The 27,718-nt window shown below is 39.3% G+C and overlaps 1 protein-coding gene across 1 annotated transcript; it reads right to left on the bottom strand.

Annotated features, from left to right (window-relative positions):
• Positions 1-1,550: 1,550 nt before the first annotated feature.
• On the bottom strand, positions 1,551-20,390 carry MKI67 (marker of proliferation Ki-67). Its single transcript, XM_068397469.1, has 15 exons — positions 20,299-20,390; positions 19,005-19,086; positions 18,808-18,923; positions 18,216-18,282; positions 17,248-17,326; positions 14,877-15,842; positions 14,339-14,563; positions 13,180-13,617; positions 11,687-11,802; positions 11,313-11,484; positions 11,090-11,224; positions 9,062-9,740; positions 5,732-6,332; positions 3,351-5,004; positions 1,551-1,693 (listed from the first exon to the last, which is right to left on the bottom strand). The coding sequence occupies exons 1-15, from the start codon at positions 20,388-20,390 to the stop codon at positions 1,551-1,553; spliced, it is 5,565 nt and encodes a 1,854-aa protein (XP_068253570.1).
• Between the last annotated feature and the right edge of the window lie 7,328 nt (positions 20,391-27,718).

Genomic DNA, 27,718 nt, shown 5'->3' with positions numbered 1-27,718 from the left:
CAGCAGTGCTCTCCAACACATTTACCTTGATGTCATGTCCAGCATTTCATTTTCTCTGCACGTTGTCGCTCATTACTGTGCATCACTAATTCTTCCCTCTGGTCTCTGCTGAGATCGAGCCATCTTCTGCAAAAAAATTCAGCTAGTGGACAACAATGAAGCATCTGACATCCTAATGGAATAGATGGGGGGTTGCTACTATTTCAAGAGGAATAGACCATCCACAAAGCATATAACTATGCTAGAGCAAACACATGCAGGAAGCAACAGAGCTACTTTGAAAATATTACTAGATCTACAGCATCTTACACTTCAAATCTACACACTACAATTGAAGTATAGAAAAAACAAGTGCATTATAACAGGATAAAATGCCCAAAGCGTTTAAAAAACTACAGATATGGACACAGCACATTGCTCATATTAAAAAAAAACACCTAAATTAAAAAAAAAATATCATATCCCATCTGAGCTCTGAATGTCTGGACAGCATCTGATGCATTCCTTACTTAATGTGACTGGTTTTGAGTTTGAAGAAAGAGAACAGACATCACAAAGAAGAACTCACCTGGAGAAAGGGCCATTATCATTCCCAAAAGGAAAAGCTAACAAGAACATCCAAACAGCATCCAAGGGTCCTGTAGAAACATCTGTAACTCATGAACTCAATAAAAATGTAACCTTCTAAATCTTGTCTCAAAGCTACACAAAAGTTAGATGCCCGAGATGAATTTTCTCCCTTTCTGTATTTAACACAGCACCAAGAAGACAAATGCACACTGCTGTTACCCACACAGTGCAGACACTGATCTCCAAACCACATCAATTGCAGTTCTATGAAAACGGGCAACATCACAACTTGAGACACTCGCTGCTCCTGCCTCTCTCACCCACACTCACTCACACACGTGGCTAGAAAGAATGAATCTTTGAAATATACTTGTAAGAGGACAGTAGTAATTACACATTCTTATCCGTTCTTAAAAAAACAAACCACACAAGTCCCAAATGTTTTATAAATTTAATGACTTAAAACTCTGCACTTTTCAGTACAATGAACTTAATGTTTTTTTAAAACAAAAATTAACAAAATTTCAGCTTAATAGTTCCGCTAATACACCTATAGTTTTTTAAAGAATATTTAACAGAACTGTAATGAAAAATAAGACTTAAGCACATGAAAATTTAAGCAGAAGATAGCTTATAACTAAACTGGCAGTAAAGTAATATGGCTTCCTGACTGCTGTAGGGATCAACAGAAAAAGGGGGCTAAAAGCTGTTACAAAAAGATTCATTTTTATGTTGGCAGTTTTGCACAAGCACCCCGTGGTTTAGGAACCACTGCACATAGACAAATCTATTAAATTATCTGAATCACTATTATCTACGCTGTATCTGTAAACATGCTAAAAAATACATTTTGACAATATAATCCAGTCATGGCTTTACAAAATCTGAGCTTACAATCTGAGTGCAAATCAATTCACATTAAAACCCCTGCAATTTCAATTACTGAATTGATTTAAAAGCTAGTTCTGTGACCGTTAAGACTATTTTCTTGTTCTTGTGCTTGTTCTTGTGCTTGATCTCGTCCTCCTGTCCGTCCCTGCAGCAGCCCAAGTAGGCCTTAGGTCCTCTTCATCAAGTTCTTCAGCTCCTTTTCTTTTTCGTAGCAATCTTTTTTCATCATTAGCTATTTGTACACAAAAAAATTAACTGTAAATTTGTATCACAGATCAAACATTTTATACAAAATTCAATCTTCAGTTACATTGTTTTTAAAGGAAATGTCCCTCATGACTACATTCTAAAGATTACATCTATGAATTCAACAAACCAGTTACAAACCCCATACTTCTGCACATCCAATATCCTTTAAGATAGATCCCTGAGGACTTAGAGCTATTTCTGAAAGTAGGTTAACATTAATGAGAGCACCAAAACCAATTAGCTACCATTTTAGCTAAAATTCCTTCTACTGATACGTAAAACTAAACCAGATCCAACACTGAAGAAAAATCCTGCAAAAATGAATCCATAGCAACTGTTTCACAGTCCAGATAAAGCTGGAAACTCAGGCTTTTATCAGTGAAGACTAGACACCTATGGAAGTATCTAGATAGTACAGAAAAGTTAAGCTGCTCCAAGAGATAAGCATCAACCCAAGCAGCAGACAGAAAGTGTCACTCAAATCCACGTGGGGAAAGATGACCTCCCCAGAAGAGAAAATCCAGGCAGGTAGTAAAGCATCACAGAATCACAGAATCAACCAGGTCGGAAGAGACCTCTGGGATCATCGAGTCCAACCATTGCCCTGACACCACCATGGCAACTAGACCATGGCACTAAGTGCCATGTCCACTCTTTAAGATCTCAGAAGAGACCAATCATTTGGTGAGTACATGTATCAGTATCTGGAAGCAAGAACTAGCAAGTGTGTAAAGGGAAAAGAAAGAAAACTCAGTAAACGAAGACAGGTACATGGCAAGAGAGACGTACATGTTATATGAGGATAAACACAACAGAAAACAGAAAGAGCCAAAGAGAAATGAAACAAAGGGCACGGTCAAACAATGATAAGGTTTTTAACACAATTTGGCAGGAAATTCCTCAATACATAGCTCTAAAGAGCCATTGTTCTTTCTATTTGACACAATTATTAGATAATGTTTTCTAATTGCATCGTGGTAGTTTTTAAGTTACATCACACCAAGATGAAAATTCCAGGGGATACTTTAGATGTCCACAACAAGAGTTCTACTGGCTTGGGGAAAGTGAAAGAGTAAAGGAGGAAATGGGAGACGCAGGGAACTTTTGCTGTCTTTTTAGCTCCAACACAGCTTCAAGCCCTCCTAGCATCAACTTCAAAAACCAGCTGATGACTAGTTAAGGTCCTCCAAAACCTGGAGATATAAAAGCAGGAGCTTAGATGGTATCTAGGAGACAACAAGATGAACAATGGGTGCTACAAACATACGATTATCATGTTCTGCCATTACCACCTTCTTCTGCGTGTAAGTTAGTTGCTGTATTTACTCTACACTACAATTTGTTGTTATGGATTGAGAGCAAACGTATTATAGAAAAGCATGAAGACATCTGAATACCCCAGCAGAGGAAGAATACATGTCATATCCCATCAAACCAATCCCTTCTACTTAGGAAAAACATCTTGTGTAAGAGAACATAGACCCTATTTAATCAAGTCTTCTTGCTCTGTTGAAGACCTACTCTCTATCTATATTAGAGCATGGCAGCCCACAGTAATACTAGAATTTTGTACACCTTATTGTTATATCTATAAATAACTTAGTTCTACTTAAAAAATAGAAAGCAAATTCTTGCCTCACCTGATTTGAATTTTCTGGATACCAAGGCATCTGCTGACAACTGACGTTTTCTTCTGCGAGAAGTGGTAGTCGCCTGTTGCACAGGGATAACCGCTCTTCCGTTTCCAGACTGATGATTTTTTCCAGAACCAGGGGGTGTCAGACACACATTTTCAGTTCCTGAAGTGCTACCATTCTTGCCTCTTTTACGGCTAGAAGTAGAAGTCGCTGCCTTCGATGTGAGTTCTACCTTTTTCCTTTTATTCCTCAATTCTCTTGTTTGTTCCTGGGATGAATTATTTCCTAGAGATGTATCTTCACCTTCTTTAAGACCCCTCTTTTGACCTCTGCCTTTGGGCAAACCACGTTTTTCCCTGAGAAAAGTGGAACTAGTTTCTTCAGGATCGGAAGAAATTCTTCTCTTTCTGCCCACTCTTGATGGATTTGCTTTTGGAGATGAGTCAAATGGAACTTTTGGATCTTCAGAACCTTCTTTACCATTACCTGCTGGCAAAGCGCATTTTCCTCTAAGAGAAATGTAATTACTTGTGTGTGATGCCAGAGCAGTTGCTTTCCTTCTGCCCCTTCCTGATGGCTCCGCTTTTGCACGGCACTCTGGTGCCAAAGGCATTTCTACATCTTCATCAAAACTCTCCACTTTAGCTTTAGGTTCTGACAGGCGACGTTTTCTCCGGAGAGAATATGAACTTCTTACCTCTGCTGCTAGATCGTTCTTTTTCCTTACGTCCCTTGCCGATGCGTTTGCTTTTTCCTGCAAAGTTTTATTTCTCAAAGCTGGTTTTTGATCTTCTGTCACAGTCACCTCTTTATCACCACCTCCTAGCAACCAACGTCTGTTTCTGGTAGAAAGAGACGTAGATGTTTGTGATGCTGCAGCAACCTCCTGTCTTCTCCCTCGTCTCAGTGGATTGTCAGTGGAAATTAATGTTTGTTCTTCCATAAAGGTAGAATAAGCTATTTGTGGCATGGGATCAACTTGCTTTCTTCTGCTCCTCCTTACTTGTGAAGAAGGATTTTCTGAAGTCTCATATTGACGATAAACGTCAGTGATTTCTACGGCATCATCAGGTAAATTCATTTTCCCTCTAAGTGCTTTGGAACTGGCTTCTTCAAGTTCAAAATTAACTTTTCTACCTCTACCTCTTCTATACACCATTCCATTGTATGGTGCTTCATCCTCTTCCAGGATTTCAGTTTGCCTCAGTTTAAGCATTCTCTCTTCATTTCTTGTCTGCTTTTGACGGCTACGAGTACGGCTGTCACTGTATGCAGCAGGTATTGATGCACTAGCTGGGTTGTTCTGGTACTTGATGACTTGGTACCTCTCCTTGGGACGAACAACGGGCAAAGAATCTTTGAGAGAATCTTTGCCCGTTTCTGTTTCTGACTTAAATTTGGGACTCATTAGTTCGAGCTTCATTACATCTTCATCAAACTCATCAGTCTTTTTATCCAAATAGTCTTTTCTGCCTCCCCTGTTTCTAGTTGTCTTTGCTTCCAAGTTCAGAGCAGTAACTGGCATTTCGTTTGTCTCTCCAGAAGATGACTTTGCCTTTGATGTCCGAGATGCCCCTGTTGTATTTTCCTGAGCATTTTCTGTTTCCTCAAACAATTCCTTAAGTCCAACAAAGTCCTCTCCAGCATCAGAACACATCTGGGAATGAACACAAAAATCAACACTAATGAAATTCACAACCGACGAGAGTGATGAAGCTGTGAATTACAAGGTCAGAATGGTGACACCCTGAGCAACCCCAGGACCTGCTTAGGGCTCCTTCAAAGGAAATACAGATTAACAGGCACGTGTACAGTGACAAAGCTCTCTCTAGGCACCCGTTCAGGAAGCAACGAATGGAAGAGGTGCACAGTGAGCCATGAGCTGATCACATGGTAACATGCTTTGTCAAACGCTCAACACTTGGATGGGCAAAGAAAAGGAAAGCTTAAAATTTAACCTATAGGGTAAGAAGCAGCTGTATAAAACAAAACAAAAAGCACATATGCCTTGCTTATGAAAAGGAAGGCTGGGAGAATTTGAGTATAGTTTGTAAGGAATTTAAAGGACACTTTAAACAGAACAGGAACAAATGACCAGGAAAAAAAATGCTCAGATTCAAATTTGTAACAAGCCATGTCTTCATACAGGGGGCATTCACCTGGACAAAGCTACCAAGGAAAATAGATTGCCCCCTTTACAGTTTTCAAATCAACACAAGGTGCTTTTCTACAAGGTGGCTTTTCCTCCAGAGGTTATGGGCACGACACATTGAAGTGCTGTAACATACAAGATGTCATATGAGGAAGCCCAAGAATTCATTTCAACCACAGGCTTCAAAGTCTAAACACATTCCTCCTTCCAAAGGCTAAAGGAAGTATTTTACCTTATTTTCCTCCGGTGTTTCAAACAATTCCTGAAGTCCAACATAGTCCTCTTCAGCATCAGAACACTTGTGCCCAGGTTCTGCCATAAGCCTTTGCAGACCCTCAAAATCATCTACTGGTTGATACTTCTCTCTCGGAGTCTTCACTAGTCTACCAATACCAAACATATCTTCTATGGGTTCAGCTTTTGCCTTTGGTGTCTTGAAAATACGGCTCACCCCAGTCATGTCTTCTACTGGTTGATACTTCTGCTTTGGAGTTTTCTGGGTTAATCTTTCTTCCCTTTGTTGTTCTTGACTCCTCAGCAATCTTTTAAACATAAATCTATCCGTAACAGGCTTCAGCTCTTCCTGTGGGGTTCCATTTTGCTGTCTGAAGGCTGGAAGTGTCTCAACTAGCCTTGGCTTCCGCAGTGGGGCTCTTCTGACCCACTTGGTGCCTGATACGGCCTCTACTGGCTCTGGCTCTTGCTGTGGGGTGTTTATGAGCTGCTTGATGCGTGACAAGGCCTCTGCTGGTTCTGACCTTAGCTCTGGGGTCCTTAAAAGCTGCTCGGTGCTTGACACAACCTCACCTGGCTCCAAGTTCTGCTTTGGAGTTCTCCTTTCACTTCCCGATTTCACATGAGATGCATCAAACATAGACTTGAGAGACTCCTCCTGACTCACAGTGTGATAAGTGCCTGGACTAGCCTGTTTCTGGTCTGAAGCATCTGAACTATTTAACGGTGACACCATCATCTCTCCTGAAATAAACAGTAGATTTATGTCATTTGGAAAAAGAATAAAGCACAAAATTCAAGCATTCGAATTGCTCTATAACTAAGTCAAACGGATTCAAACAGCTCGAGCCTTCTACAAACCAAAATCCAGAAATGTGCATCAACAACGGATTTGGGAATTACCTTCTATAAGGCACAGCAGACATTAAAAAACATGACATTAAAAAACTGACTATAAAAATTTTATTATTTTTTCTTATTTAATCTGATATAAAAATTAATGTTTTTTGTTGTCCCTAAAATTTCAAGTGGTGCAAGTTTTTATTGCAATTTCCTTTGTGTTTTGAAGCAATGCAAGACACAAATCAGAAATTTTCACATTCAAGAACATACATTTGACCTTTACGACACCAAGGAAGAAAAAAATGACAAGAGATTTTTGTAATATTTACATCATAGAATATTTCAAGTTGAAAGGGACCCACCATAAGGATCATCGAGTCCAACTCCCTGCTCCTCACAGAACTACCTAAAACTAAACCACAGGACTAAGAGCGTTGTCCGGACGCTCCCTGAACTCTGACACGCTTGGTGCCATGACCAGTTCCCTGGGGAGCCTCTTCCAGGGACCAGCCACCCTCTCCATGAAGAACCTTTTCCTAATGTCCAACCTGAACTTCCCGTGATGCAGCTTCAATCCAGTTCCTCATCTCCCACTGGTCACCAGAGAGAGATCAGCACCTCCCCTCCGCTGCCCCCCTTGAGGAAGGTACAGACTGCGATGAGGTCCTCCCTCAGCCTTCTCTTCTCCAAGCTCAACAGACCAAGTGTCCTCAGCCACTCCTCCTAAGTCTTGCCCTTGAGGCCTTTCACCATCTTGGTTGCCCTCCTCTGGACACACTCTAACAGTTCGATTCCTTCTTGTATTGAGGTACCCAAAACTGCACACAGTACTCGAGGTGGGGCTGCACCAGTGCAGTGTAGAGAGGGACAATCACCTCCCTAGCTATGCTGTGACACAAAACTTATACGTTACTGTGCCTGACCAAAGTATCTGTGAGTTTCCATTTTCCTGAGAGCGTCATCTTGCTCAAACAAGTCACACTTAATATTCTTAATTTAAAAATAAATAAATTCATACATTAAATGAATAATTTTAACCAACACCTAGATTAAAGGCCAGGCTTCTGACCAAAGAGGTTTGGTTTATTCGGTCGGCAGCATTCACAGGTTTAAGCGACGTTCCTGAAAGTCTTTGCAAAGAAAGATAATTTTAAGTGGAGACCTTAACATCAGGTTTTTTACACTGGTGTGTTTGGAGATGTCAACATGACCACCTCAGCAAACTACTACGGTGTTACTTCTACACCAATAGAATTCCAGCACCTGGCGTTCATTAGGGATGAGTGCACAAGTTCCATGAGCTATGCAAGCTTCACATGGTCTAGTTGCCATGGTGGTGTCAGGGCAATGGTGGGACTCGATGATCCCAGAGGGCTCTTCCAACCTGATTGACTCTGTGATTTTTGAATCTTTAAAACGTATGTTAAAACTTCATCATAACATACATTACCTTGAATATTCATTACTCCTCTAGTTAAAGCAAAAGTATTTGTACTTACCATATTTATGACTGGAATTAGTACAAGGAGGTCCAGTATCTTCCTGCTTAGAATCCATAACATTTACTGATCCCACCTAGAGAATAAACAGTAATTAATAAATGCATGTCTGACAGGACAAGAAACAACAGCGCCAAACAATACAAAATTAATGTATAGTAAGAGTTGAGAAAAAGTCTTGTACAATACTTTTCTCTAAAAATGAAATCAACTTAGTTTTGTAACTGCATCCATATATTTGATATTAGAACACAAATATATCAAACTTAATACTTGCCATCTGAGCTGGTGTAGCAGCTTTTAAAGTGAAATATAAACAACACGGCATAGAGTTAAAAAAAGTATTAATTAAATTGGCTGAAAAGTGTCTACAGGAGTGCTCAAAAGGAATCTGAGGTATTGGAGCTGAATCAGTGTTTTGGAGTGTTTTATTGTAGTTCTACACTGATGAGCACTATGCCCAGTGATAACATTCTACCTGTGGATCTGGGAATGAACACATATCTGGGAAAAAACATATGCCTTGCTTATGAAAAGGAAGGCTGAGAAGAATTTGATTATAGTTTGTAAGCAATTTAAAGGATGCCTTAAATTGGTTTTTTTAAGCAATTTAAGGAACAAATGACCAGGAAAAAAAAAAGTGCTCAGATTCAAATTTGTAACAAGCCATGTCTTCATACAGGGGGCATTCACCTGGACAAAGCTACCGAGGAAAATAGATTGCCCCCTTTACAGTTTTCAAATCAACACAAGGTGCTTTTCTACAAGGTGTCTTTTCCTCCAGAGGTTATGGGCACGACACCTTTGAAGTGCTGTAACATACGAGATGTCATATGAGGAAGCCCAAGAATTCATTTCAACCACAGGCTTCAAAGTCTAAACACATTCCTCCTTCCAAAGGCTAAAGGAAGTATTTTACCTTATTTTCCTCCGGTGTTTCAAACAATTCCTGAAGTCCAACATAGTCCTCTTCAGCATCAGAACACTTGTGCCCAGGTTCTGCCATAAGCCTTTGCAGACCCTCAAAATCATCTACTGGTTGATACTTCTCTCTCGGAGTCTTCACTAGTCTACCAATACCAAACATATCTTCTACGGGTTCAGCTTTTGCCTTTGGTGTCTTGAAAATACGGCTCACCCCAGTCATGTCTTCTACTGGTTGATACTTCACCTTTGGAGTTTTCTGGGTTAATCTTTCTTCCCTTTGTTGTTCTTGACTCCTCAGCAATCTTTTAAACATAAATCTATCCGTAACAGGCTTCAACTCTTCCTGTGGGGTTCCATTTTGCTGTCTGAAGGCTGGAAGTGTCTCAACTAGCCTTGGCTTCCGCAGTGGGGCTCTTCTGACCCACTTGGTGCCTGATACGGCCTCTACTGGCTCTGGTTCTTGCTGTGGGGTGTTTATGAGCTGCTTGATGCGTGACAAGGCCTCTGCTGGTTCTGACCTTAGCTCTGGGGTCCTTAAAAGCTGCTCGATGCTTGACACAACCTCACCTGGCTCCAAGTTCTGCTTTGGAGTTCTCCTTTCACTTCCCGATTTCACATGAGATGCATCAAACATAGACTTGAGAGACTCCTCCTGTCTCACAGTGTGATAAGTGCCTGGACTAGTCTGTTTCTGGTCTGAAGCATCTGAACTATTTAACGGTGACACCATCATCTCTCCTGAAATAAACAGCAGACTTATGTAATTTGGAAAAAGAATAAAGCACAAAATTCAAGCATTCGAATTGCTCTATAACTAAGTCAAACGGATTCAAACAGCTCGAGCCTTCTACAAACCAAAATCCAGAAATGTGCATCAACAACGGATTTGGGAATTACCTTCTATAAGGCACAGACATTAAAAAACATGACATTAAAAAAAAAAAAAAGACTATAAAAATTTTATTATTTTTTCTTATTTAATCTGAATTAACGTTTTTTGTTGTCCCTAAAATTTCGAGTGGCGCAAGTTTTTACTGCAATTTCCTTCATAGAATAAAATTTACATCATAGAATATTTCAAGTTGAAAGGGACCCACCATAAGGATCATCGAGTCCAACTCCCTGCTCCTCACAGAACTACCTAAAACTAAACCACAGGACTAAGAGCGTTGTCCGGACGCTCCCTGAACTCTGACACGCTTGGTGCCATGACCAGTGCCCTGGGGAGCCTGTTCCAGAGACCAGCCACCCTCTCTGTGAAGAACCTTTTCCTGGCTTGCCCCCCGATTTAAGGAAATCACTAAATAACAGGATAAATAACAGCTGGTAACAGACTTCTTCAAGTGGATGAAGATCACTCTACTACTTCTTCCTTTAAAAGAAAACACTCCTGGACTCCTTTCCGGAGTCATAACAAGGTTTGTTATACCTAAGTCTATCTTCCTCAACATCTGAAATAAAATCAAAATACATTTCAACTATCAGTCTTATTATTTTAAATATTGGAGGATTTATTCTTGTTTTTTTCTTGGTGTTTCAGTAGATGCTCAGTTTTGCTAAATTCTCAAGAAAACAGGATTTTCATTTCAAGAATTCTGAGTTATACAGGGACACAATGACCGGCATGCAAGGTTGTTAGCAAAAGATGCACAACAAAGTACCACCTTAATACAAATTTTTCTAACCTGACACTTTAAAAAAAAAATAAATACTTTTTCTGGAAGATTACACAATAACCTCTCCCTGCCATGAAACTTTGTCACTAGATTTAGATGTATCCACAGACAACTGATTAAGAACGTGCCATGCTTCAGCACAAGATTTTCCTGAAACAATACTTCAACATTTTGAAGTTTCATATCAAATAAAACAAATAAGAAAATTAACACGTAGAAAAAATTAACTGGAACTACAAAAATGTCTTTTAATACATGATAAAAAGCAATGGTTCCTTTTATGGGTTGCCATAAATACATCAATACATCAAGTCTGCCTAGGCTAAGGCTACTCACTGTCTCAAGGAGCAGACACACCACTACCCCTACATATAACTAAATGTTCTCTGTCTTTTCAAATAACAAACATACCAGGTTCTTCAGGAGTGTACAATTCATAGATTTCCGTTGGATCAGATGTTGGTGTAAAATCAGTCTTCTCAACAGTGGCCAAAGGTAATGGTTTTCCACTCTTATTTTCTGGAGTTTGGAAAATTTCAGTCATTCCTATAAATTATATTCAGAGAAATAAGCATATGCTTTGACAAAAGAACTACGCAGTTGGCAGAGTGAGCAACAGGCTTTACAGCCTTACCTGTGAAGCTTTTGTCCATACTCATGTTTAGCCTCAAGATAGGATTTGTTACCACTTTAGGCACCTGCCCAGCCATTCTGACTGTGGTGGAATAAGCTCTACCTACAATAATTGTAGCAGGTGACTCTGCATGACCTGTACTAAAATGACCTTTTATTTTTCTTTCTGGAGTCTGCAGAGGGGAGAAAAAAAAAATAAAAGAAAGTTAGTAAACAAAGATTCCTTTTATATAAAATCTACATTTCTTACACACTGTGACAAAGACATCAACACCCATTTAACATCATACTAAAAGCTCATAAGCTTCCAGCTTCTGTAGCAAAACACCTACAAGCTGTTTTGTGGTTATGCAAAAACAAAAAGGAAAATAATACCTTTGGTGATCGGGTTGTCTTCTTTCGGCGTCTTCCTTTTTGGACACTTTTTTTAACAGTCTTTGGCTGTGGCCTTGCAACACCTAATTTTACCACTTCTGTCCAAGATTTTGCAACTAGAAAGCAAAAGAGAAATAACCACTTTAATTCTCAGCTGTATAAATGGAAGTTCACAGTTATTTCTTTATGATTCCAAAGGATTTGCTGCAGTTGGGCATAGTAAAGTGGTGGTTGCATCATCTGACAACACCTAAAGTGCTCTGTGAAACATTTTCAGTTGGAAGACTCAATTTCAGCAGAAGTTTAACAAGCATCCATGAACCCGTACGGCTATTTCCACAACAAAATAACAACAAAAAGCTTCATATAATATCAAATAGATCCTAGAACTGAATGCTGATCCCATTCTGTCCTCACTCTTCTTGTAAGGAAATCATTTTTTGCATTAGAAACTTGCCATGAGTTTTTCTGTCTCGTTCATTATTATACCTGAACTTTTCCCTGGTGGGACATGAGATGTAACATAGAGAAATGGCTTCTAAGTGAAAAATATCCAGCTTTTCTTTCACCACCTTCCTAAGGAATTTTGTAGTCAGAAGTTATTTATGCTGCTTACAGAATTTAGATCTACACAGACTTCCCATAGTTTTTCTTATATCACCTTCTCTTTATAACATATGCTGAAAATTCCCAAAGTAAAGTTACCTTTATCACAGCCTCATTCTGTACACAGCAGAGGAATCAGAGCATTAGTTCCAGCTGTGTAATAAACGAAGCTGTAAGTTGGTAGGATATCTGCTTTGTTTACTTCAGAAATAGGCTATGAGAAGACAGGGATCATAGAAATGGTGGAGTATTTTTCTTGACAATTCACTTGTTCAACATTGAAATTCAAAAGTTCAACTTCAAAATATTCAAATTAGCACCCAGTTATCATCCTATTTTTTAATTACATCTGCTATATACCACTGTAAACAGTTAAGTGCAGTCCAGTCTGTAGACAGAGGTTATGAACTGTGTATAAAAAAAGGCACAAAGAAAACAAACTGAAGCTAGATTGCTATGAAGTGCATGTTTTCAAATCAAAATTGATGTAATTGATACAATTTTATTTAGTTCAATACTACCTGAAGGACTTGAATCACAGGATCAACCAGGTTGGAAGAGACCTCTGGGATCATTGAGTCCAACCATTGAAGGATTGCTATTGCAACTAATCTTTCAGAGAGAACCTTAATTCTACCATTTTTCAACTTCTGAAGATTAAGATCTGTGTTCTAAATACAGTTTTATATATGCTTTACAAATTTGCTTTACAAATATGAGATAATTAACACTTTGCAATTCCCAGTTGTTTCCAAGAAGTCCAACGACCATCAGACCTAACAATCATTTGGTGGTCTCTGCGTAACAAAATAAGGGACCTACTTCAGCTTTGTTGCTGCATTTTAAAGCATTAAAATTAATATTAAAAATTAACTGCTGAAACATACCTAGTAAATTGGCACTAGAGGCACCACTTCTTCTTTTTGCATCGATCACTGCTACAGCCCCACTTTTCCTCTTCATGGGAGTGACCTTCAAACCAAGTTGTGCACTTCTTGTTAATTTGTCAGGTGCACCCGTTAAGAAGGTTTTATCATCTTGGTTAACATGAGAAGATGTAGGTGTTTTCACTCGGGCACCCTTCTTCTTCTTTCTTTCCATGTCTCCTGCAACAGCACCCTTCTCTTCTGCAATCGGTGATGGTGTCGTGATGTGAGAAACAGAGAAACGTCCTCGTGTGTAAGGTGCTGGAGAGCCTAAAGCAGATTTAGGAGTTGCCTTCCCATAGGCAGGGGATGAGGCAGCTGGGGACTTCCGGGTTGCCAAATTTTTTGGTGACTTTTCTTCTTTCTGCAAATATTCCGAAAGTTCCAGGTAGAAAAAAAAAAATACATAAAGATAAAACGTTGCTGCACATAGCTGAACTACAAATGCTTACCTACATCTCTGCAAGTAAATACAATAGTATAAAATATCATCAGATATTTGAAAAAGCCTTAATGTTATTCTCTGAAAACAAACTTGTAGCAAGTTTTAAATTTCAAAATAGTCTCAAATAATGAAATAATAATTCATTATTAATTGAATAAATTAACTGAATTTATTATTCTACTTTATTCAAAAGTTTTGTTCACATCAAGTACACTACACACATTCTAACCAGTTTAAATCAACAGCAAATGTTTTCAAACTTCCAGCCAAACCGCATGGCAGCAGCTCGCACAGTCTGCCAACAAACTACTGTTGTTTTCTGTTTTTATGGTAACCTGGAGCTTGTAGACGCTGCTGCTAAGCACAAACATACAGAAATGTACTCCCACACATGCATGAGAATGAGCAATAGCGCGTGAGGTGAATAAAAACACACCTCCTGTACAAAGACAGGTAGATTTAAAGGGTAAGCTCCTACAATGGAGAAGTTAAAAAAAATGCTGATTGAAATTTGCTGATTTCAAATACCATTTTAGTTTGCAATTAAAATTTCCTCTTCTCAACATACAACTAACAAGGTTTACTGCTAATGTTCAGAAGTCTTAGAATTTATAAATTCTGTCCACATTGTCCTAGCAACTTCATTAGTCTCAACGTTTACCTGGACTGCAGAGCGCCTCAGTCCCTGAGCCTTTTTCAGAACGGCACGTGGCGAGTTCCCAAGAGGTAGGCTCAGTCTGGCAGGAATGGCTCCTTTTTTAAGGGGCGAGTTGGGAGGCAAACTTTTATCAAAAAGCTCCGGACTTAGATGACCACCAAAAGACACTCTCTTTGTTTTTCCTAAAGGCTGAGGGAGCAAATTTCCACTTTTCCTCTTCCGAGATGTCCCTTTTGTCTTGCCTAAAAACAACAATTGAAAATATTTCTATATACCTAAGAATCCAGGTCAACATTTTAACTTGGATACTCATGCACTTTAAGTTGGAAGCATATCAGAAGGTATCTCATCTTAAAGAGAAATAGATTCGATTGAGTAAACTTTTATACATATTACTGTGTATTTTTATGCTCAAATACAACTACACGATAAATATTTTACAACTAATGTCAGCAATGAGTTCTATGTTTTATGTAAGTGGAAAAATTCTCATAAAAACGTTACGAGAATTTCTCAAGTACAAAAACAACATAGCAGAGGACTGAATATATTTACCTGATGCTTCTCCAGCCAACAGGCCAGAAATATCCATTTCTGAGACAGCCTCACTGCCTTTCAGTACAGTAGCACTTCCAGAAGACCTTCTCATTGATGACCATCTACGGGGTCTTCCTTTAACACCAGCATCTTCCATACCTGGGTTCTGATGATACCCCGTTGTGGCCAGCTCTTTGGTCCCACTGTCTTTTCTGCCTGTAGTCTTATTGTGATGTTCTTGAATGGCATTTGTCCCCAAGGCTGAAATTTCTGAAACAGATTTACGTGCCAATGGCACACGGCATCGAACTGTTGGAGTATCAGTATTTACAGGATTCATTCCACTAGGTTCTTTGGTAGGTGATGTGAAATGAGGCAGAAGACAAGTGCTTCTGCGCGTTGGTGTAGAAGGAACATACTTATCTACTTCAGAAACACTTGTTGTTTGTGCTATTGAAGAGCTGCATGTTTTCATTTTTCCTGCATAATCCAAGCATTCTACAGAGCATGGCTTCAGTGAAAATGCTGCATCTCCATCTTTGTTTGTAATGTCAGTACCTTTAGATTTACCTGCTGTACTCAGTTCCTCATTATCCTGCAAGTGACTTTGTCTACCAATATCTCTTGACACCTCCTTGGAAAGAGAAGTTTGAGGGTTTCTGGTAAAACTCTTCCTGGCAACACTTCCTGCACCTGCGTTCTGGTTAAATTCTGAACTGATGACTTCTTCGTTTTTTATTTTACATTCTTTTGCAGCTTGTTGAGATACATTTCCCTCGTGCAGAAGGTTTTTCATTTTAATCTCATGTTTCATTTTTTCATAGAGCTTACTAAAGGGAGACATTTCATCTTGCTTTTTACTAGATTGATGTATTCTCTGTGAAGATTTGGGTGTTTGTAGCTTGACGGGTAAAGCTTTGGAAATATTTTCCTCTGTACTTTGTTTATTTTCACTGGCATTTTTTTCTTCATACTCAGCATTAACTACAAAGTAAGCAATAGAAAATAAAAAGTAATGCGGAGTTACTTAAAAATTGCAGAACTACAAATATGAGTTCCATAAATAGATAAAAATTCCTTCCTTTCCCCTCCCAAGGCAGTCAACCAGGCGTCAGGATACAGTGCTGTAAATAAAGCTCTGTTAACAGTAACAATTTCTCTCATAATAGAAGCATTAGTATTGAAATGTTCAACATAAATTTTAAGTTGTAATCTGGAATTTATCCCATATTCAGGTAAGGCACTTGGTACTTCATGCTTTTCTTTTTCTTCAGAATCAATGGCTCATATACAGCTTTCAGGGCAAAGCCTGTCAATTATCTTCTGGGAAAGGGAAAAAGGAGTGAGGGGTGGGGAAAGAACAGGAAATTAGATATTTTTTTTATGAAAGCTTTGACCCAACAGCAGACAAGTAGATCAGTATTTTTTTTATTGAGCTGACAGGTTGTTCCCTCGGTTGATAGAATGCTGTATCGTAGGACAGTGTTGGGGAACCCATTACCCAAATCCTGTGAATGCAGACGCGTTCACAACCCGCTGAATGGAACACTTGGAACAGCGTGGGGTTTTTGCACTCAAACAAACATTTGTCACAAAAATCCAACCTGTCTGTAGATAAATAGCTTCTGTCTAACAAACCTTGTGTCTTCCCATGAAAATTAGCATTACTTAAGACAAGGAGGATGGGAAGGTGAAGTCATTTAACCAGTCTATGGTCTACAGCTACCCAGACTTAGCAGATCTAGAAGATTTTTACCGGGTCTATATGAAACAGCTATTATAAATTATTATTTCAATCAGCAAAATTAACCCTTCCTAGAGATCTCTAAAATTTTACCTGCTCCAATTTCTTATTAGGAAAGAATACATGACATAAAGCAATATTTCCTCAAAAGGGATCTATCTAGCTGTGTTCTAGGTCAGCAGAGAACTGCAAGTTAAATTTTAATCACAAATGTCAATTTGCCAGGTTGTACGTGTTTGATGCTGCTCAAAAGTAAATTGTTTCACGTATCAGCTTCAGCTGACATGTGTATTGCACCTGCAAAGCTGGCGCACTGAACTCCCTTCTTAGCTATAATCTTCATAAACCAAATTTGCACAAATCACTTCAAGCAATATATATGGATTTTGCCAGTTCCAGGCTAACTGTTACTGTCCATTTGTCAGGATGCAATTAAACTGATTTCTCCTGGCAGGACTTCGCTTTGGTAAATCACAGCATTTAAGTATGATGAGGTAGTACACTGACACAGCAAGGTGTATTGCACTCGGATTGAAAAGTCTTAAAATACATTTATTTTGCTCTTTTCAACCCTGTTTTCCCTCTTATGCTAAGAACAAATGTAGTTAAGGGGGAAAACAAACCCCTCATAAAACAAGTACCAACCTGAAGCACGAAGACTTTTACGTCCTGGAGTTCGTTTGTGTAATAATTCCACTTCTGCCACCTGCTGAACATGAAGAACCTGTAAATTTGTACAGTATTACAGCAGAGAAGCAAATATTTTACAGTGTAGCTTTCAACTGTGCATTGAAAAAACACTGAATTTATAAAAGTATATGCATTGTTTACCATACAGGCTTAAAAGCACTCAGATGAAATCCTAGAATGTTTAAAAATTTAAGAACATCAACTGATACACATTTGAGGCCCTATACTGCAAGAGTTTAAGTCTTGTTTTATCATTGAAGTTATTAGCTCTAAAGGCAGCTGGAGCATAATATACATATTCTTATTATACATTTGAATCTCACTTTCTTACCAGACCTAGTGGAAAGTTTTTTAAACAACATAAAAAAAAAATCTTTCAATAGCCACAGTACTCACAAACTAACACTGTCCCCTTTAAGGGAGAAAACTTTGCTGTGAACGAAAAAAGAAACTACTGAAAATAAATTATTAAAAGATAGGCTTAGTTTGATATTTATAAATTCCAACAATACATTAGTGTACTAGCACATAGAACAACAGATTATTTTTTTAAAAAAGAATGCTTATTCTCTAGGGTAAACTTCCCCATTGAAAGCACAAGGATATCGAATGCCCATAATCCACATTTCCTGCATCCCATCCGCTCTTCAAAAAAGCTAAGATTAATTTTTAATAGCTTACCTGTATTAGTAACATCATAGATTATTAAGTATCTATTACCAGAAACTGACAAGTCTAAAATTAATAAATTATTAATTTAAAGAAGTATTTATCTGAAGGAATTTATTTGTATTTTCAAATGGAAAGGTAGTCTGTGGCTGAAAGGGTACTCATGGTAAGAAAACAGAACAAGGAAATGGAATACCACATCACTACTAATCCCAATGTTCTTGTAACAAATAAGCCCATGGCCACAAAGTTACCTGCAGTGTTTTATCTCTTGGAGATCTACACCGTGTCCTTAGAGTTGAATCGAGAGGATATTCAAATCTGTAAGAAATATTTAAAAAGACAACCATTTTTTTGTCAAATGGCTGATGACTAAATTCCCATTATTAAGATAAACAGCCTAGCAATAGTTGTCCACTCCCAACAACAGACACGTGTGACTTTAAAAGGCTTTAACTACATCAAAGTACTTCTAAATTCTCCCCTAAAAATGACTACCCTTGAAACAAAACCAAAATGATCTCTCTAGACAATTTTATCATTCTATCTCTCATTCTATCTTTGTTGGTTTAGCTTAATGTAATATAAAAGTGATTAAAAAAAATCTGTAAGCAATCCTGCCTTCTGAAGAAGGTCTATGAGACATTGTAAAGAGATAAGAAACAAACTAGATAAATTGCCATTTCTGAGATGGTAAAAGGACACTTCCATCTTTCCCATTTATCTACAGCCATCTTTTGTATCTTCATCCAGCAGTCAGAGCCTGCGCCCACAAAGCTCTCAGCGTTGTTTGCCTGCAGAAGCATTCTAGGGTGGAGGCACTAACATTTTGTCACTGGCACTTACCTGAAAGAACGATCAATGATAGTTAACACGTCTCCATGCTTCAGAGTTACAGGCTGCTGAAAGCAACGCCCGTTCAGCTGCACTGGATTTACTGTGCTTATATTAGTCAATATCGCCTAAAAATCAAACAAACACTTCAGAAGTCTGATGAGATGCAGGGATGCAATGCACATGTGATTAAAATATGTATATCTTACCTCCTTGTTTTCATTTACATTAATTTGACAATGTTCTTTCGAGACCTGAGGCAACTGGATGCGAATGTCACACTCTGCTCTCCTGTGGATGGAAATACAATTTGAGTTTCAAGACACAGAGAAGACAGAAAAAACTGACTGCTACAGAATCAGGTGATTTCCCAACTTTTTAGCTAATAATTGTAGAGCAGCATGATACTTTCTTAAATGTGGTAACATGAAGAAAATTAACTACCTCGCCACCTCTACCTTCTTAAAAGCTGTACGTGAAAGCTGCATTTCTAAGTGTACACACTTTTTCTTTCTTTTTTTCAGCTAATCTCTAACACTTTTGACATGCTGTAGGTCTTAGGCAGCAAACATATCAGCTCTCATACCAGAGGCACTGTCCACAGAAGTACCTGACACCTGCAGCTGGCAGAAATTACTGTCTGTACCGTGAAGTATCATCTGTTTGGGCAGCTCTGCTGAAGCCACACAACAGCATTATTGACACTGGAGTGCTTCCCACTATGGAATCTGATTCAGGACCGAATAATTATGGTTATTTAAGATTCTATCAGTCAGTAAAGTGCTGAACAGATCTAGTTTAGTAGTAAAAATAAAAACATTTTATTTGAAGCCTATTTCTAGTCAGATCATCTAGTCAAGTCTTCACATACACTGTTCAGGTGTGCTAATGTTATCTTTTAATGTAAAAGAGCTGGATCAACCTCAAAACCCACTATGGCTCAACTGTATAAGTCAAAGTGAGCTTCAAGATTGGAGGAGGAGATATAAGTTCCTATTAATTTTTAATATTAATTCTAGATATTGGCTGACTGATTTCATTACTGAGGTTTTGGAGAACCAAAAAAAAACCCCAAAAAATAAAAGAAAAATGAGAAGAGCACTGATGTAATGATGGTGTTTGAACACAAGCCATGTACATTGCTTCTCTTCACTAGTCAATTATCTGGAAACTGCCTCTGAATAAAAGAATACTATCACTTGCTTGTCAGCTGTGTGTTACTTTCAATCCCTTCCCCAGATTTCCTTTGGCTTTTAAAAAAAAAAGTAGTTCTGGCAAGGAAAGGACAAAAAGCAGCTACAAAAATTGAAAGCAGTAACAAAAATTAAGTTCAACTTTTTAGTCTTACAATTAACCTTAGTCCAATATCACCTCCCCTCCCCTGAACATCACTCACAAATAAACAAATATTTATTTTTGCAAATAAGTATTAAAAGATATAATCTGCAGGGAAAATATCACTAATATTATCCCGATGTATGCAAGTACTCAACTAATTCTCACCTTCCAAATAAACAAGAGCTTGCAGTGAGTGGAAACGTAATTCCATCAGTCCCATTCCGCTTAATGACAATAATACTCCCAAAAAGCGGCATCTTCAAATTTAACGAATATTGCCTATAAAAGAACATCAAAATTACTCATCTAAATAATGCTTTATATATTTATGAAAGTAAATTTTTTTTTTTTACTTCTGTTCAAGAGACTTTTTCCAATGTACAGCAGCATTTAGGTGTAGAAAACTGGAAACTATTTACCATGAGCAACCACTGTAATCACACAGGGGAAGGTGAAGGCACTACGTATTTGGAGAACTCCAGGGAGACAGAAGTCATCACATAAACCCAGTTACACTACTCTTACATACACAACAGGTATTTGCTACTCACCAGAGCCTTTGCAGAGATTCAGGGCCAACACATATTTCATCCCAAACTCAACTTAAAACTATTTCCATGTAAACAATCACTCCCCCTCACCTAAACCTTGATACTACACATCCTCTTACCTACACGGAAATCCTTACACCTGATTTTAAAGTAAACAGAGAGCAACTGACTCTAGTTGCACCCTCCTGAACAAGGAGACGCTGGCGTTACCATGGCAGGACCACTGCAGCCAGGCTCTTGGGGTGGCTGTTGCTAGGACCCCGGGAGGGGCTGCCGGCCCAGCGCCCCGGTGGCAAGTGCAGCTTGAGAAAGCAGAAGGAACTTAAAAAAAAAAACCAACAAAGCCACAGCATCTGCACAACCACATACACTATTCCTTTCATACATGAATAAGCGTGTGCCACTAAGTACAAGCAATCCTCAAAGCAGAGTATATAAAACGCACTATCAAATATTATATAAAAGTAAGGAAACTAGTTGTAGTTAAGAGCGAGCCTTCTGAACTTTTTTGCTCGGTTTCATACCATAAAACACTTGCTGAAAAAAAACAAAAAAGCCCCAACAAAACACACCGCTCAGGTGCGCCGCTCTGACAGAACCGTTAAGAAAAGCCTTCACCTGCACGCTCCAGGAAAGGGCAGTTTCCACTTTTCCTCACCCAAAGTGCCCTGTTCACTGTCCCCACCAACTCCTACAAGCGAAAGCGCCACACGAGCTGCAGAAGCCGAAGTTTCCGCCACCGTTACGAGCCCAAGCTCCGTGCGGCCGCGGCCGGTGCGTCCCGGCTGCCTGGAAACAGGCGGTCACTGACGGGGGCAACGCGGCCCAGCTCCTCCCCGCGTCCGCCCGGAGCCCAAAGCCGCGTCTGCCCGGCCCGATGCCCCCCTCACCCCCGGGACCCTCACACCCTCGCCCCGTACCTCCGGCGGGTCGCTGGCGGCCCGCTGAGAAGCCAAGGCGGCGACAGCGGCGCGGAGACCCCGCCCGCGCAGCTCCTCCTGTCAGGGCGCGGCGCCGAGTGAGCCGCCAGCGCCCGTCGCTCCGGGCCCTCGCACCTCGGCACCCCCGGGCTGTATCCCTGCGCCGCGCGCGAAACGGAGCACGGGTGCCGTGCAGACGGTACCGGAGCCGCCGCCGCCGCAGCCCTCACCTGCTAGCAGCCGCCACGGCTGGCGGGACACGCCGAGCCCAGCCGGCTAGGAGAGACGCCCCTCAGCGGCCGGACTCTTTTAGCCTTAACGGACGCCGGCTTGGCGGAAGGAGACGAGCAGCCGCCGAGCTCACGCGACGGCTTTTTTCGAAAAGGCGCGCGGCAGCCCGCGATTGGTGGAAGGGCGGTCACGTGAGGGCGCGGCGGAGCCAATGGGCGGCACGGGGGTGGTTTGATTTCAAATGGCGGCGCAACCCGGAAACACCGGCCCGGGAGCCGTTCCCTCCTCGGGGCGGCTCCTCCCGCCTCAGGGCGGCTCCTCCGCTTTAAAGTCCGCCCCCTCCCTCACCGGGCCGCTGCGGGGTGAGGGACCCTCGCCCCACGAGTGCGGGTTTGGGCTTGTACCTGTCAATCCCTCTCCCTCAGCGCCTCTGTGACGGAGAGGGATTCACAGGGGACGTAGCTGAGCCCCAACCATGCACCTCTTTAGCTACTGATGCTGCTTGAGCCCCATGAGAGCTCCTCCGTCAGTAAAAAACGTCCACAGTCAGTTTACATCACTTCAGCTTAACTTAGGCAACTGCTTTCTAAACTGATTTAAGCATCTGTATCTGCTCTATGCACTCGTCCTTTGGTAATTAGATTAAAATATTCATAAACATAAAAATAAGGGGCTTCAAAGAGGAAAAAACGGGAGCAAGGATGAGAGGAAGAAAGCAGCAGTAAAAACTACACTAGCATTTTAAGTCCATTTTAATCAGCCATTCAGTTACCTTCATTTATCCACAAAACTGCTTCCCATCTCTGGGCCCTGACAGGAATCCATTACTAAAACTTGAATTTGAGAATCTGTAAGACAAACAATCCAGGATCAAGTCAAAGTCTCTGCTGCTCTTTATTTGAACACAGAAGGTAAAAAAAACAACCTGGCAAGTAACCAGAATGTCGTTCAGTCACACAAAGGTAGAAGGAGCTGTTCGCAGACAAAAACAGTATCATTGCAATCCTCATCCTTGATCAGGCTTATATTTTGGATATTGCTATCGTGTATAATTTAAAAATTAATCTCCAGTCAATGATATAATCTCCTGATATTAAAAATGAGAGGAAGCCATGATTTGAAAATAGCCAAAGAGAGGAAGGTACCTTCGAATATAATCTCAGATCAGAAACATTTTTTGGATTTGAAAGGCTTTTAAGCATACCCCTCTCCAGAATACACAAGATATCTCCTTAAAATGCTTTTAAAAATTTGTGCAGAAAAATGCAGCTTATGCTGAGACTATGCAACTTCCGTAATTACCTTCAGTTCTTCCTGTAGTTTGAACACTGGTAGCGATGGTCAGAAATTACAAAATATAGGCCCCAACCACCTCATTTTATTCTCCGGAGTCTCTCCTCTGTGATGCATAATATTAAGTTTTAAAAGCAACTACATATTTACTTTCTCATTCTTTTTGATGTCCAAGGGAGTCATGAAAGCTTTTGGACTTCTAGAAGAGAGATTGGAAGGTGCTGGTTTTGCCTCCATGAAACACCAAAAGTGCTTAAAAACCACAGGAACAGAGATCTGCCAGGCAGCACATGAAGGTTCAGGTGACTTCATGCTCTTCCCCTCCCTGGTGGGCCAGTACTGAGGGGGAGAGGGAGCAAGGCTGTTCTTTTGGCATCAGTTTTCTCAGACTCTCTGAAACCTAATTTTCAGGCTGCGGTTCCACAAAAATCGAAGCCAAATTAACCTCTGTTGCTGGAGAAGTAAATAGAAAAGAAATTTAAAATAGCACAAAAACAAAGTACTGCCAGAAATTCTGAATAATTTGGAAAAAAAAAAGGGGGGGAGAGCAATTTACTCTTACAGATTATATTTAAAATATACCCTGGATAACATACATGAGTAAGTTTGAATTTCTGATATTTTTCCCCTCTATTTCCTCACCACTAAACATAAACTGGTAACTAACACTTAAACCTGGTTTTCATCCTTTAAGATGACCACAGGAAAAACATCCTGAAGGAGCAGTGTGGGTTCCAGCTTGCACGGTATTTTTGATACGCACCATATTACCAAAGACATATAAACCCAAAACATTTCACTTAGCAGACTCCTTCAAAAAGCAAACCTTATTTTTACCATAACTAATTTACAGCAACGACTGCCTTGCTCAATTCCTTTCTTTCTACCCCAATGTCACGCTTCTACAGTTCCCCCTGAAGATGGCTGGGGAAACTCCAAGGGAAAACAGGTTGTTGAGTGATGCCTAATTTTTTATTTTTATAATAAGGATGCATTACTGAGATATGGAATCTGGTGACCTTAATTCCAAGTTAAAGTTCTATGCATGTGTGGGGAAAAGATACAAAGGGAGAAAGGCCTTTTACAAAGTCATCCCATCCTTTGTGCTTCAGGGGATGCAATTCTACTATTCAGGTCTTTCACAAAGCAGAACTGCTTTTGGTATTACTACTATTTTATTTAATTATCTAGTTTGCCTCAAATACTATTTTATGTGGTATGATGACTTTAGGGTACTTTAGATGTGATACAGTTAGATGTAAGTTTTTTAAATGTTATTTTTTTTCTTTGGAATTAAAGTACTCTGAATTCTATTTTATAAGCTTTGGTGGGGTTTTAATTTAGTTCAGCATATTAAGTCATGAACTTACTATACCTTCAGCTTGTCACAACTTTATGCTACTGGACAATCTTGTATTTAAATGTAAAACATTTGGAGAAAATCAGAATTCTAACACTGGGTATTATTGCCAATAAAGAGATACTAAAGTCAGATCCTTTCTGGGGGTCTTTACAAGTGCAGTTATACCTGAACAATGTATCTAAACCAGTTCATACCAGTAAAAGTCTTTCAAAGCCTAATTCATTGCAGTCTCTGCTAGCCCACATCTGATCACACCGAGCTGGACAGCAAAAGAGCAATTTTGCTGCTGTCATTATGTGGGCATCATCATGTTGACAAGGGCTTTGGTGATTTCAAAACAAAACTCTGCAGTACACCAATAATTGTATATTCTGGCATGACACACAGTGGTTTATTAGCGCACTTACCGCACACAATCCTGTCGCATCCTTCGTGATAAATGTCTCTGCAAACACAGCAATGCTTACAGGAAAATACACATTATAATAAAGGTTTTAAGAGTGCCTTTAAATCTGTCTCCAAGAGCAGCAGTGCTCTCTTAAATAGTCGACACACAAATATTTGCAAAAGTAGATCTATAGGAGGGGAAAAAAATGACATTTTCTTCAAGGTTTAGATTTTCTGTTAGGTTAATTTGTATCTGTGAACATTTAATTTACTAGAAGCACAAGCTGACAAATACATCTGCATACATGGTGAAGTAAAACTGTCAACTTTCAAGAAGGTGTTGAAAACCAGTTTATTTTAAATCAGTCCTTGAACCTCCTTGCTAGCTGATTAGACATTTTTAACTTATTCGACCAATCAACAGGTCATCAGGAAAAAGCTGCTTCACTGAGATCCATCGGTATGGGTCTGTGAGCCTTTTCAGGACTTTTAATGATAAAATAAATGATAAAATAAAGAGAAATAGAAAAATTAGCATCTTAATTCCTCATAGGAAGATCCTTATACAAGATCATTTGTTACAGCTTCTGAACAGCTGGTTTGGAAGCACTTGAATGAACGAAGATTATTTCTCACAGATTTGTAGTACTACTGTTTTTTAACTGAAAGTCTAAGAAAGCACAAGTTCCAGTTGAAGCTTTTACTAGATTAGGGCTTTTATAAGGTATAAAGGTATTAGGTAAATAAGGCACATCACCTGGTAAGCCATGATTCAACTGCTAACTTCTAACAAAAAAGTGTTAATGGAGGTGGGATTAGCAAGAATTTAGTCACACTGTCATCACAGATGAGTTCTCAATTTGATTTAATTTATGGATTTTTATTGGGCACTGAAAAATATATACTTGAGGCTATTCACACAGTGTAAAGCAAGTAAGTTATTGTATGATGGATCTCTAAAAATGTAACGTTTTGCAATAGACTGTCTTAAAATGATGGTTTATTACACTGACACATTATCGCACCTAAGATTTTGTTGAATGCTTGTATTCATACACAAAACCTAATGAAGAATTATTTTATGTGCGAGGAATCTGCAGGAGTTTATGAACAAATGGGATGTTTTCCAAAACGGTTCCTATTCCCCTTTAATAAATACTTTGAAATATTACATTTCTTTCTTTCAAAGGGTGAAAGAACGCAGCAGAACAAACTACTCAGGGAAAGAAATCTCAACTAGAAAATACTTGTATACAATTTTGAAACAAAATAACATAAAAACAAAAAAAAATATATTTTTCATAGAGACTAAGACAGTACTGGTGTCTCCAGGAAGACAGGAACATAATCTTCTCTCCCAGAGACCATGAGGAGGACAGCCCATGAGGAGGACAGCCAGCCCTCTGGCTGCTCACTGCCTGCCTGTTGTACTGAAACACAAAAGGTGTGACCTGCAGCCTGTTCTGCTACACCCTGTCTACTGGTATGGGATCACTGCCACCACCAGCACAACCTGAGCTTCAACAGCTGCTACTATTGCAACTGTGCTACATAATTCCTTCTCAAGCTCCTCCAGCCTGGCATAGTTTTGCTTTCTTTGTGTCTACCCTACTGGCATGAAGTCACAACACAGATCTTTTGTTCAATGCTTATAAATAGTTTGAGTGTGACATTCAGGAAAACACTGGAACAATTTCTAATGCAATGGAAACAGGTGAAAGAAAAAAAGGTGATTATTTGTGAAAAGAACTTCCTTGGCAAAGTCTCAACTTGATTAATAATTTAGTAATTCTCCTACTCCGTGTAAAGTAGCACAGAAAATGTAAAACAGTCATTAGAAAAAAGCTCTTATTAAACTATCTGCATTACAACATAATCCTTTAATACCTTAGATGAAGAACTTTCACGGTGAAGTTCAATTGCCTGAAAAATTCTCAGATGCATTGAATAATTTCTGTATGAAGGAAAGCATAGCTTAGACTTGACATATATGCCCTATACAGAACAAACATGTCTTTGATCTTGCTTAGTTTGTATTGTTTGAAAAACCTATTAAAATAAATATATTTCATGAACAGTTTAGAATGAAAGTGTGTTTCTTCTGAAACCTGAGTTTCTACAAACATCTTCAGCATCACAAGATGTAAAATGCAACTTGTTAAAGCAGCACAAGGTCTTTATGGTATTTCTTTGTAATGTTTAGAAGTAGGAAAGAAAATGGGCACATTCTCATCAGATGAGCCAAGAAAAAATTAATTGCTAGAGAAGTGCACAATGATAAAATTTGGTTCTTACATGTAATTAAATGGAATCTAAACAAGACTGCAAGAGATACAGGTTTCATACTTTCTGTACAGTTGTATTACTTCTGTATTCCAGTGAAGTCTCGTTCTTCTGTTTGTTACATATTTGTCATTAAAATGGGACTTAGTAGAGAGCAGAGGGTACCTGTTGTGAGAAAGACACTTCCACTCATTGGATCTAAATTATACTGTCACCTTCTCACTGAAATCTCTTTTTATGGGATGTCAGAGGCAAATACAAAAACTTTATTATCAATAGAGTATTTAAACAGCCATATGTTACCTGCTTTAAGGTGAGGATCAAGTGATCCCAAGTCCTTTCTACAACTTTAGATTTATTATTAATAAAACCCCTATGATTGGCCGTACATTAACAAAGATGCTTTTTATTGTTGATCTTGAACACAGAAACAGACCAACAGAGCACAGGAAGAAAGTCATTCTTTGTCTTGTAGTTTGTAATCCCCATTATTTAGCTTGAATAATCTAAAAATGGTGAGTCTACTACACTGCTACATGGAACTTTATTATACTAGA

Source organism: Nyctibius grandis, chromosome 4 (assembly GCF_013368605.1).
Source record: "Nyctibius grandis isolate bNycGra1 chromosome 4, bNycGra1.pri, whole genome shotgun sequence".
Classification (NCBI taxonomy): Eukaryota; Metazoa; Chordata; class Aves; order Nyctibiiformes; family Nyctibiidae; genus Nyctibius; species Nyctibius grandis.
This window is presented reverse-complemented; position numbering and strand designations above follow the sequence as displayed.

What these genes read in the sequence shown, in the direction of transcription:
- MKI67 (XM_068397469.1), bottom strand. Translation starts at nt 20,390, where the DNA reads ATGCCGCTTTTTGGGAGTATTATTGTCATTAAGCGGAATGGGACTGAT. An exon ending in AGCTCTTGTTTATTTGGAAG is followed by an intron (nt 19,087 to 20,298) that starts GTGAGAATTAGT and finishes TTCCATCCACAG; the next exon opens with GAGAGCAGAGTGTGACATTC. An exon ending in GTTGGCTGGAGAAGCATCAG is followed by an intron (nt 14,564 to 14,876) that starts GTAAATATATTC and finishes TGTTGTTTTTAG; the next exon opens with GCAAGACAAAAGGGACATCT.